General features: G+C 37.0%; 2 protein-coding genes across 8 annotated transcripts in view; one reads left to right on the top strand and one right to left on the bottom strand.

The window, feature by feature from the left end:
• LOC111863509 (mediator of RNA polymerase II transcription subunit 11) overlaps positions 1-5,047 on the bottom strand; it is a 13,093-nt gene extending 8,046 nt beyond the window's left edge. For 2 of the 3 annotated variants that reach the window (XR_002842611.2, XM_023849869.2), the window contains exons 1-2: positions 4,841-5,046; positions 388-528 (exon numbers count right to left, since the gene is read on the bottom strand). Coding sequence is in view for 1 of the 3 variants with exons in the window: in XM_023849869.2 (XP_023705637.1) it covers positions 388-528; positions 4,841-4,916 (217 nt within the window). In the remaining 2 variants the exon portion in view is untranslated. Of the gene's footprint in view, positions 1-387; positions 529-4,840 lie in introns of all 3 variants that reach the window. The other variant, XR_002842612.2, reaches the window with a different exon arrangement.
• Positions 5,048-5,128: 81 nt separating this feature from the next.
• The window catches only part of LOC111863507 (EH domain-binding protein 1), a 70,922-nt gene continuing 63,918 nt past the window's right edge, over positions 5,129-12,132 (top strand). Inside the window, exons 1-6 of one of the 5 annotated variants that reach the window (XM_033751094.1) lie at positions 5,129-5,361; positions 5,752-5,910; positions 6,882-7,089; positions 9,773-9,954; positions 11,013-11,107; positions 11,485-11,586. In XM_033751094.1, the coding sequence (XP_033606985.1) occupies positions 5,807-5,910; positions 6,882-7,089; positions 9,773-9,954; positions 11,013-11,107; positions 11,485-11,586 (691 nt within the window). In that variant the 5' untranslated portion in view covers positions 5,129-5,361; positions 5,752-5,806. Of the gene's footprint in view, positions 5,398-5,423; positions 5,523-5,751; positions 5,911-6,881; positions 7,090-9,772; positions 9,955-11,012; positions 11,108-11,484; positions 11,587-12,132 lie in introns of those variants that run through there. The other 4 variants (XM_023849864.2, XM_023849863.2, XM_023849865.2 and 1 more) reach the window with 4 other exon arrangements.

Below are 12,132 nucleotides of genomic sequence, written 5' to 3'. Positions count from 1 at the left end.
AAGAGATTTTGTTCTAGGGTTTGTAAAGAGTGGAAACCCGTAACATTGTTATAATCAATTGTAGCCGATAGTTGTAGATTGTTGAATAAACCAATTAACGATCTCTACGGCGTCTTCAGTAACGAGGAAACACGTTACATTGGTGTCAGAAGTGGGATACGAACCTACACTCGTGACCGACGAGATTCGATCTCAAGCCGATAGTTGTAGATTGTTGAATAAACCAATTAACGATCTCTACGGCGTCTTCAGTAACGAGGAAACACGTTACAATATTTATCTTCAACAACAGGAACCATTCTTCGTCATATGTTCGTCTGTATCTTGGTGGTTCAGTTCCCTAATGTGTCACACTCTTCCAGTGCAAATGATAACAGTTATTCTTACCTGTTGAAACTTGTGTCAGGTAGTTGATCTGTTCAGTAAGTTTGGATTCAACATGACCTAAAGTCTTCAGAAACTGATGAGTCTGGCTTTCTGCTTGTTTCAGACTGGACTTTTCTTTACTTAGTTCAATAAGTGCTTGACCTGAAATAAAGAATAATGTCACATAACTGAGTGACTAGAGATGGGGTCTGGATTGGTAATTGGATTTATTGGACTCACACAACTTGTTACTACACTTTACAGTTCACTATTACACACATACTAGTGTTTTCCCAGTCTGTTAAGAGTCTCTGTTACAGTCTTCAATAGCTGTTGCTTGGTAGTGGTTCCCAATGGCGGACATTCCCCTTACTCTGGGTTCCCACACTACCCCTGGCTTCAGCTACAGCAGCTCTGAACTGACTGGCTCTACTCCACTAACTTGCCCTGCTTATAACATCTTGACAAGGACTGCACAGAAAACACTGTTCCTCTGTTGCATTAATGCCTGTTGGGATGCCCATGTGATTGCCACTCATCCACTGCCACTTATATTGTGTTCATGTTGCTGATGATATAGCAGTCCTCATAAACGGAAAATTCCTTTTGACAGTATCAGAGCGTCTTCAAACAGCTCTGTACATGGTCCAACGATGGTGGGAAAGAACAAGTCTTTACATCAATCCTAATAAGATGGTAATTATACAGTTTACCAGGAAGAGAAATATAAAGGGCCTTAAGGAACCGACCCTCTTCAATAAAATGATCCAGCTCTCTAGCGAAGTCAAGTACCTTGGTCTAGTATTAGACAAGGGACTGACATGGAAAAAGCAGCTGGAAAAGGTCATCAATAAAGCCTATAAGGCTTTTTGGACATGCAGAAGCATGTTTGGTAAAACTTGGTGACTGCAGCCACACGCTGTGCATTGGATATACATTATACACTGCGGTTGTAAGACCCATAATTACATATGGCGCCACAGTATCGTGGCCCAGAGTTAAACTCAAGACAAGCAAGGCAGAACTTAGCAAATTGCAAGGGTTGGCTTGCTTGGGTATCACAGGATCAATGCAAATATCTCTTAACAGCTGCACTGGAGACACTCCTAGGACTCCCCCCACTGCATATACAGTTGGAGGCAGAGGCCAGTGCAGTGATCAATGGAAACCTAGATCCGATAGTTTCAGACATGCATACATAACTCAGGACATGAAAAAAAGAGCCCATATTAAAAATGGGGTCTGACAAAATGATACTGAGACATGTATATGAAAAACCCTTCACAGTCAAGATTTCCTGACAGGAATGATTGGGAAGACAGATTTTGGCCCGATAGAAAAGGGGGACTGATCTGGTATACAGATGGTTCCAAGATAAATGAGAGCACTGGAGCTGGTGTGTACTGCTATGGCACGAGGTGGAAACTTAGTTTCAGCCTTGGGCAGTACATGACAGTATTCCAGGCAGAAGTATATGCCATTAAGGCATGTATTATGGAGAATTTAGATAGGAACTATAGAAATAGTTATGAGACGTGGGACGAGACATTTAACAGTGATGATGTTGATACTGGATATAATTCATTTCTGAACACTTTTTTGAGAGTTTTCTATGCCAGCTTTCCATTAAAAATGGTAACAAATAATAGGACTAAAAATAATAACTGGATAACTCCAGCCATAAAAGTTTCTTGTCAACACAAAAGGGAACTTTATCTACTTTACAAAAACAATAAAAACTATAAAATAAAAAAGCATTACAAGTTGTACTGTAGAATATTATCTGATGTAATAAAAGCAGCTAAAAGGCTTCACTATGATAGATTAATAACAAAGTTAAGTAATAAAATGAAAACTACATGGAATATTGTTAAATCTATAACTGACAAGAAAACTGAGAGCAAGGTAATTCAATCTATAGACAATGGTAATGCTATAACACAAAAGAATCAACAAGAAATAGCCAATGCCTTTCATAACTACTTTCTCTCTGTAGCTGACAAAATAAAATCCAACATCAATAGTAAAGATAACTGTGATAATGAATGTATGGATTACCTATTTAGAGTCCTTAAGAATCCCTTTCCAAACTTAATTTTTGACTGCACATCGACTAAGGGGATTGCTAAAATTATTAAAGCCCTTAAACCTAAAAACTCATCTGGATATGATGAAATTTCTCTCAAAATTTTAAAAATAAGTTCTCCTTTTATTGCTGCCCCACTCAGTCATATCTGCAATAGATCAATTTTATCAGGTAAATCAGGCGAATGAAATATTCTATAATACCGCTATTCAAAAAGGGCAACAAAAAAGATATTAAGAATTATAGACCTATTTCACTATTAACATCCTTTTCTAAAATATTTGAGAAAGTTATTCATGCAAGAATCTTAGAACATGCAATTAACAATAATATATTATCTACAGAACAGTTTGGGTTTATAAGCAACTCCTCTACACAGAAAGCAACGTTCATCTTAGTAAATGACATTCTGCAGGCATTAAATAATAAGTCTTGGTGGGGATATTTTTTATGATTTAGAAAAAGCCTTTGATCGTGTCAACCACGACATTCTATTGAAGAAATTGGAATTTTATGGAATTGTAGGCAGTGCTAATACACTAATGAAATCATATCTTAAAGACAGGTATCAACGTATCATTAGGGGTATGCAGTAGCGTAGTGGTTCAGGTACTATGCTACAAGCTGGAAGGTCGCGGGTTCAAATCCTGATGAGGTCATTGGATTTTTTTCAATTGATCTAATCCTTCTGGCTGCACTAGGCCCTGGGGTTTACTCAGCCTCTAACAGAAATGAGTACCAGGAATTAATTATATGATTTTCCTGGGGAGTGAAGCGCGGCCAACACATAAGGTTGACAACCTTACTGCCATCTTTGAGTCGACTGTCAAGGTAATGTGGGACCCTTAACGTCTCACAACCCTATGGGCCTTCATGGCCTGTTACAGGGATAGCTTTACTTTTTTACTTTACTTTATCAACGTGTCATTGCTAAAGATAATTTAGCACAAGGAAATGCTACCGTGAATTGGGCCAAGATTTTTTTCTGCTTTTTCTGCTTTATATAAATGACCTACCTAAAGTTGTAAATACATTTTCTCAACCTATTCTTTTTGCTGATGACACTAGTGTTACTGTTAATAATACTAATTGTATAAATTTTAAAAAAGACCTTCTCTTCTCATTTGATCAATTAAAATNCAATAAACATCAGTTATAACAATAAATGTATCGGTAATAACACAGAGACAAAAGTCTTAGGTATTACTATTGATGATTCCCTGTCTTGGGAAAACCATATTCATGGTCTCAAGGTAAAATTATGTAAAGCCTCCTATGCAATTATGACACTTAGACCCTTTGTATCACTGGAATCCTTGAGGATGATTTACTTTGCTTACTTTCACAGCATTATGACGTATGGGTTAATTTTCTGGGGGACTTCTTCTTATAGTGGCAGTATATTTAGACTACAAAAAAGGGTAATAAGAATTATCACTAATTCAAGAAATAAAGACTCATGTAGAGACATATTACCATTATATTCCCAATTCATATTTTCATTATTAACTTTTGTTATCAGATAATAGAGAATTACTTAAAACTAACACAGATTTGCGTAGTATAAATACCAGGAGCAAAAATAATTTTCATTTTCCACAACCAAGATGTCTATCTATCAAAGAGGTGTTTATTATATGGGCATTAAGATTTTTAATCGGCTTCCATCCTATTTGAAAGGCATCAAAGACAAGAAGAAACTGTTTAAATCTTCATTAAAAAAGTACTTACTAGAAAATTCCTTTTACTCATTGCAGGAGTTTTTTAACAATAAATAAAATGGTATATTCTATTCCCTTTGGTATTTGTGATACTATATACTTATCACAGTCATTGTGAGTAATTCTATTTTGCCTCTGCTTACTTTTATTTTAAGTTTTAGGTTTTTATTAAACTAATTAGAAAGGACCAGTAATCAATGTTACTAAATGTAAAATGTTTTATAGGGCTCTTGCTGGCTCTTACTTAATATACTTTTATGCTAATCATATACATTAGCATTTATTGACTGATTTATTTTCCAATTCACAACATATTATGTTGAGTTGTTTTGATTTGTAATTGTATGACTGACTCTTTAATATTCAAAGCATGCGTAGTATATTCTTTGAGTATTTGGCGTATTGTATATCTGTGACTGGTTCTATATCAGACTGGCGACATTTGTAGCCTGTTCTTGATTGATGGAATATTACAGCAAACTGAAACTGAAACTCTCTTGACACATTTGGAGGTTAGGTAGCAAGGAATGCTCTGGACGAGGGATAGTTCTTGCCCACTCTTATAAAATCTGTTCTCCTGATGAAACGGACGGGTTTTGAAAAATCTTAATGAGCACAATGAAGATCAGTCCTAAATACTATCACAAATTATTTTAGTATGCCATACCTGCACTCTGCAGACATGTTATAATATCTTTCTCAATTGAATCCAAAACCTGTATTCTTTCCATTGGGGCCGTCATTGTTACAGTATCGAAATTAATTTTTCTATATAACACGTGAACAGTGTTTAACAAAATTACAAATATAGAAATTAATTTAACACTTCATAGTATTCCTTCCATGCAATCACACATTGTCTTGAATACTGTGCGCGACTGTGCGTGACCAACTTTGATAAGTTTGATAATATCTTAAGATTGTTGTATTTTTACATCAGGGTTGGTCATGGATGATCAAAAACCAAGGACAGTTTGTTACTGACGAGAAAAAAAGGAATGAATTTGTCGATTTTACGAATAAAAAGCAGCCATAAATGTGTAATTGTGAGTGAAATACTTTGCTTCCTGCGTCAGTTTAACTGAACCCATGAAAGTTTCATTTGTCAGACGTACACAGAATTGATTAAAGTATGATTTAATTCGTGACACAGGAAATTCTGTGAAGGTCTTTAATACAGGAAGAAGGGTTAGTGACAATGAATTGCTTAGTCGTGTAATTCAGGTATTGTCTAATATATGCAGCTCTGCATATTAATTACAACTAATAAGTGACGTACCATTATAATGTCGATAGTGTGTCAATTCGCTACCCATACAAATAATAAATATATTTTAAACATTCAGAAGGTAAAGTGATCCCTATACTTTAAATATACTTTAAATATTAAGCATTATGCCATGAAAGCATATGGGGGAGTTGAAATATTGACAAGTCTGCTTGAAATTGTTTATATTCCGTATATATTAAAAAGAGTCTAACCTGCATTTGTTTGGCTTAAAATATTTTCAATGATTACTTGTTTATAGGATGCATATTTTTTTTGTTGGTTTTCACTCATTGTTGTTTGACATCTAGGTTCATTCTTCTGTCGTCTGCCACATGAAGAATCACATTCAGATATAATTTAACGATGACCTCTGTGTGGAAACGGCTGCAGAGGGTTAACAAGCATGCTGCAAAATTCCAGTTCACAGTTTCTTATCATCAGGTGACATTAGAGACAACTTTAAAATGGTAAATCCCGACATTTGTTTCTTTTGTGTAGGTAAGGTAAAAGTAAAGTTCTCCCAGTGCATAATTAATTAAACACCATGCCATGGAAATATATGGGAGACCTGTAGGTGTAGCTCCACACATTCTTAACCTTGGCACTAGGTGGATACGAGTGGTCAACTTCATGCCTCACCCACTTTATGCCTTCTCCAGGAAAGAACCCCTGATACCCATTGGATAGGAGGCTAAGTGGCCCCCAAGGCTGGTCTGGACACAGTGGAGGAGACAGAATGTGTTTCCTTTGCTGGGTATCGAACCTTGATTCCTCAGCTGTCCAGCCCACAACCCAGTTGATGTACAAACTGATATATCCCAGTTTACTCCTTTATGTAGGAGATTGAACAAATAGGTGTATACTTCACCAAATTTTTGTATCTAATAATTGTTCAGTCACCGGTTCAAAGGCAGTAGACATTACAAAGCTGTAGTCAATAATCAGTATAAAATTGTGTAGAAGTACTTAGAATTAAGTGACAACTGTAGCTGTACAGTTGTTATTATGACAATTATGTTAAACATTAAACATTAGATTTAGTTTTTGTATGTCAAACCAGAATGATGTTTACTGTCTCTATTTATTCAGTTTTGATCATACACTGTGAAATGTTAACATTTAGTTACTGAATAATAATGCAAAAGTATACAGCTGTTTATTAAAGAGCAGTTGTACTCAGTATTCAGGGGTCGACTGCTTGAATCTCGGCTGGAACAGCTGTCATGGTTTTCATCACTCTCTCCAGGCAGATGCTGCAATAGTACATTCAGTTATGCCATGACCACTTCCACATGTTTTCTGATTCAATACTGACATTCGATGCAGTATAGTCTGAAGTACTGACATCATTGTTAAATGAAATGAACTGTCTGTTGAATAACTTGTCATTGGTATCATATTGCTCCATTCTGAACTGTTTAAAATATTTCCATTATAGGAAACCTAATAAATTGAGTGTTGTCTGGACTAGACGTAGTCGCAGGGTCACTTCTGAGCCATTACCATGGGAACCAACAATGAAGGATCCCTTGAGAGGAGTTGTAGTATGGGCAGTGCCAGAGAATAAGGAAGTTTCAGTCACCTTATTCAAAGATGCTAGAACCCAGGAGATGGAAGACAAAGAGTGGACATTTGTTATTGAAGATGTAAGGAGTAGCCTGTAATAATTGATTTTGTGCGACATTTCTCATGTTGAAGGAAGGAGAGTCCCAAAGTGTGGCACATGGAAAGAACAATGAATGTTCCTGGAAGGTTTCACCATAAATTGAAAGAGTTTCATATTTTAAACTGTCAAATTTGCAATACCTAAATCTTCACCTTTCTTCCATTTAACCTTTATCGGACGGGCCATTTAATTTCTGGTAGGGGCAGCTGGACGGAGTTTATTTAAATGCCCGCCCTTCTAGAGCAATGAAATTGTAAGCATGTATCTAAAAATGGTGTGATTTCTACATTTTTTATGATAAACGAACGAAATGAACGCTCCTTTAATGTAGAAAGAATATAGAATCAGATATTCTAATTTACAGATTTTAATATCTGTAAAAATTTTTTACACTGATTCCCAAAATAAAATTTCCCGAAATTCATACATTTTCTGCACCATGCGATCTAGCAGTGTAATACATTTTCTGCACCATGCGTTTTAGCAGTGTAAGTCCTTGTGGCGACTTCACATTCAATGGTATCTCTTGTTGTAGCTTATTTATCATATGGGACATGTCGCTATGCACGACTGTAGGCGTCTGAATTTCCTCGCTGCCTAATGTGTTAGATAAACACAGAAGTTAATTCTCGGAATATGGTGTTGCCAGATCGGTCATTCGTTCATTCATTGCAGTCAAACCATTGTGTTTGTAACGATTTTGAAACATCGCAATATAAGGTTAGCCACCCATGACATCATGAAGCAGATATTGGGTTCAGAGAAGTCGTGAATGAGATTTTTGTATGTGTGGGCTCGAGGTTAAGATTTATGGCTTCTTATCGTGGTCTAAGCACAGAGATTCACTGCTAGCACTGCTAGAGAGCCACACGACGTCGTATGGAAAATGCTGAAATGAGAAACACCTGTTCAATGACACAGATTCGGACTGCTATTCAACCGATTCTGAATGTGGCGTGGAAGGTTGGTCTTCTGATGCCTGAAATTGAGAAAACAGCTGTTCAATGACACAGATTATGAGAGGAGCGAGCAAAGTTGGAATTCTGATTCCGCGGACGACGGGTCATCACCTTCGTCGGCAACTTGGGGACCGCCAGACCAGTGTGGCTGGAGAGGTGTGAATAATTATTCCGGTGTAGCTGCGGGGATAAATATCGCTGCAGCTCGACATCACTGGCCTGCTTCCTCTAAATCGCAACTGAGGTGTCATGTGTGCTTTTTGCGTGGGAAGCGGGCTAGTGTTTGTACGAAGTGCGTGAGCTGCGACGTCGGACTCTGCATTTCGGAATTTTTTGGGCAGTACCATACGAAGGCCACATTACCATAGATGACGCAGGGGGGAAGGCTGTTTCCTCATGAAGATGGTGAACATATATCACGTAAGTAGAGCAAAAATTTAATTTTAAAAAAATCTTTACACGCGTGCAATGCGCGAAATCATATGAGGTCGTTCGGCCATATGACGTCGGTAGATTACATTAGATCACGCAGGAGGGAAGGCTGTCACCTTATAAAGGTTGTGACCAAAAATTATATAAATAGAAGAACAATTTATATTTTAAATATAATTTTAAAAAAAATCTTAACACGCGTGGAATGCGCGACATCATATGATGTCGTTCTTAAATTTGTCCTTACTTTTAACGTCATATGACGTCCCTAGATTAAATTAGATCATGCAGGAATGAAGGCTGTCTCCTTATAAAGGTGGTGACCAAAAATCATGTAAATAGAACAACAATTTATATTTTTAATATAATATTAAAAAAAACCTTACATGCGTGGAATCCGCGACATCATATGATGACGTTCGGCCAGCTGCCCTAACTTTTAACGACGTCATATGATGACGTTCATCCGATAAAGGTTAAAATAATTTGTTCATAAAAATAAAATTGTTATTTCAAAAACTGGAAAATAATATGTAAAATACAGCCCAGTTCGTTTGACATTAAATAGATGTGAGGTCGGTGTCATTAAATAATAATTGTTTACAGAAAATAAAATTCTCAGTTCTAAAGTGTTCTGTTGGTGGTATGCTACAGTTAATTTAACTGGATGGTATATGGATTTTGTCCATTCTCATCTGGAACAGAGGAAGCTTGATATGTTTCTTCAGATGGAAAAGTAGGGAAGTACCTACTCAACCACTTGGGTGAACCAATTTACTGCCATGTTGCCTGCCATATTAGTGCTGTCAATCATAAAAGTTCATTTGTAGAAACAAGATCAAAGGCCTAATTTTAGAATTCGCCTCCAGTATGTCTTTGGGTTTTTTTTTATAAATAAACATCTGGGTTTGGCATATCTAATATGGCTGTAAATTCTTAAAAATGTACTTGATCACTCTTTAATACGCAATAGGTGCCTTCAATCAGTTGGGTTCATTAGACTGAGCTAATGTTTATAGTGGCTTACATAACACAGTAATGACCTGGGTCATCCAGTAGTTCAGGTAAGGTTGTTTTAAAGGGCCCAGCCAAGTTTGTATTTCCCTTTCCTTACCATCTGAGTATCAGAACAATTAAATTTTCTGTTAAAAATATTTTTTGATGGACAAATCCCAGAAATTTAATAATAGTAAGATTTTAAATGTTATGATGTCCTGTGCGATTACAGTTATCACACCTCAAAATGCTGATATTTAACTTAATATATTGAAGGTATCACCTAATGGGAAGAGAAGACAGGTAGCAGCAACCAACATAAACATGCGGAAGTATGCTAGCATTGAGTCATCTCAGCACCAGCTGATGCTCACATTTAAACCGACTACTAAGAAGATAGTTGGTGCCACAATGGAATGTACCTTATCATGCGTTCTGTTACGAGAAGGAAAGGCAACGTAAGTAACATTTCTGCTTTAATTCTCACCTGTCCTCTGTAAAACGATCTTCTGGCATTGACATTTTCCCATACAAGTTCACTGTCATAAGTTTTCCAGTACCTTACCTTTATAAGAAACAGTTTTCCTCGTCTTCTTCCTAGACCAGCCAAAGTCCCCCTTTTTAGGGCCACTGAAACTCCTGTCCTTGTCTCCTACTGGTTCGCTTTGTGGCCATGTGAGAGCCCAGCAGTTTCTTTCTGTCCTGCAGTGAGCCAACGAGAACTGAAGTCCACTCTCCTCCTTATATGATCCAAAATTTTCAGCCAGCTGACCACTGGGCTTGCCACCTGATTTCACGCTGGTATCAAGCTCGGCTTATTGGACCCTGAAGATGGTTGACTTTCAGCGGACTACATGGCATTATATTCAACAGAAAGAAAGGCTGTCAATACATTCTTCTTTCTGCTCAACAAGACTTTTCGATTTGTTCTAACTGATTTTATCCACTTACTCTTTTGATATGCACAACTTATTTGAACTGTACTATTTGGTCTTAATTTCTGTAATTATTATACATCAAATGCCCTTTGTGGTACTACAGTAATAATCTGATATATGTGAAGTAGTTCCCTTGTAGTGTTGGCTGTGTCTTATGATGATGGTGAGTAATGGCTGAAACATGTAAAGCAAAACTTTTACTTGCCCCTGTTAAACAAGTTACACTTGATGGATTTCTGCTCTTTACTCATCTTTATGTAATATACTACTAATTACAAATTTTTCGTAACACTGTAATTGTGTGCTGTGTGCTACTTTGTTGCTCTTGCATTCATGGACGTGTATTTGTTTTCCATGCTGAAGTGCCTTCTTTATCAAAATGTTCCTGCCAATTGATTTGTGACTGGTAGAGTGAAGTTGGAAATAGAATGGATAGAGAAGAAGGCAGTGCATAACCCATACTGTTTGAAATGTTGCTAGTCAATATAGTGAATGACTGTGGTAATGCTAGAGAACCGCGTACACAGAGGCCAACTGCACTTAATTAACTGACACTTATTTCTTTATTTTATGTTCAGAGATGAAGATATGCAAAGCTTGGCAAGTCTGATGAGTGTCAATAACAATGACATTGCTCCTCTTGATGATTTTGATGAGGATGAAGATGTTGAAGGTAAATGTAATTGTGTTATGATTAACTGGTTTCTTTATCGTCTCTGTTATATTGTTTTTTAAATCTACTGCATGCACAAAAATGAGTTTTGGAGGTCTTGTGGGATGTGACACCACATAGTCTGGTACGTTGTTACCCACATTTCAGGGTACCTTGAAGATAAAAGCTCTTTCAAAACATGAAGAACTATTGACCAAACTACATGACATCACATCTCAGAACATCGTACTCTTCGTAATTACTGTAATGAGAACCTTGGTGTTCAGTTAGAATGAAACTTATCATAAGTTGCTTGTTTCTTGCCTTTCCCAGATTATTTTCTTCATGTTAAAATGTTTGTAGTATTACCACTTGTAAGTGCTGTTTGTTTGTTTCAGATATTAGTCAGAAGCATCAAGAAGTGTTGGACTTAACATCACAAATTGACTTATTGACGAGCAGTCTGAGTGGGTCAGAAATCGCCAGTACACCAATTAGTGGTATGTTGACTGTTACAGCTACAAATCTTGCTGCTGCTGTTACCAGCGCCACTGCTCACTTTCGCACTGAGCAAGTCAGCTAAAGTGATACCGCTTCTGACCTATGTTAAGGAGATGCTTTGTGCAAATATCAGCCAGGTTGATGACAATCCTGACTGAGGATTTTTGTGGTTTTCCTCAGCCCCTGCAGGCAAATGGCAGCATTCTACCTTAAATTGACCATGACCTCTTCCTTTCACATCTTTTTCAATTCATTATTCACCAGTTATCTTACCACTGAGTCCATGTGTTCTGAGCTACTGATGGCATTTTTATGTAAACCATAAGCTAATAAATAGCACACTGCTACCACTGCCTGTAGAAATCGTCACCTTTTCATTTTGGTTATTGGAGTTACTTCTCCAAAATGAATGATTATTTCCTTGGGTGGATTTTTTTTTTTGGTGGGAGGAGTCAGGGCTTGGGTTCATTTAGAAAATGTAAAGATGACATACTGTGATTTCAACATCCCTTTCCTCGTCACTGAAGTTAGAGTTTATCTGTTCC

The sequence above is a fragment of the Cryptotermes secundus genome, unplaced genomic scaffold, assembly GCF_002891405.2.
Source record: "Cryptotermes secundus unplaced genomic scaffold, Csec_1.0 scaffold63, whole genome shotgun sequence".
NCBI lineage: Eukaryota > Metazoa > Arthropoda > Insecta > Blattodea > Kalotermitidae > Cryptotermes > Cryptotermes secundus.
Note: the sequence above shows the minus strand (reverse complement) of the source record. Positions and strands in the feature narration are given on the sequence as shown.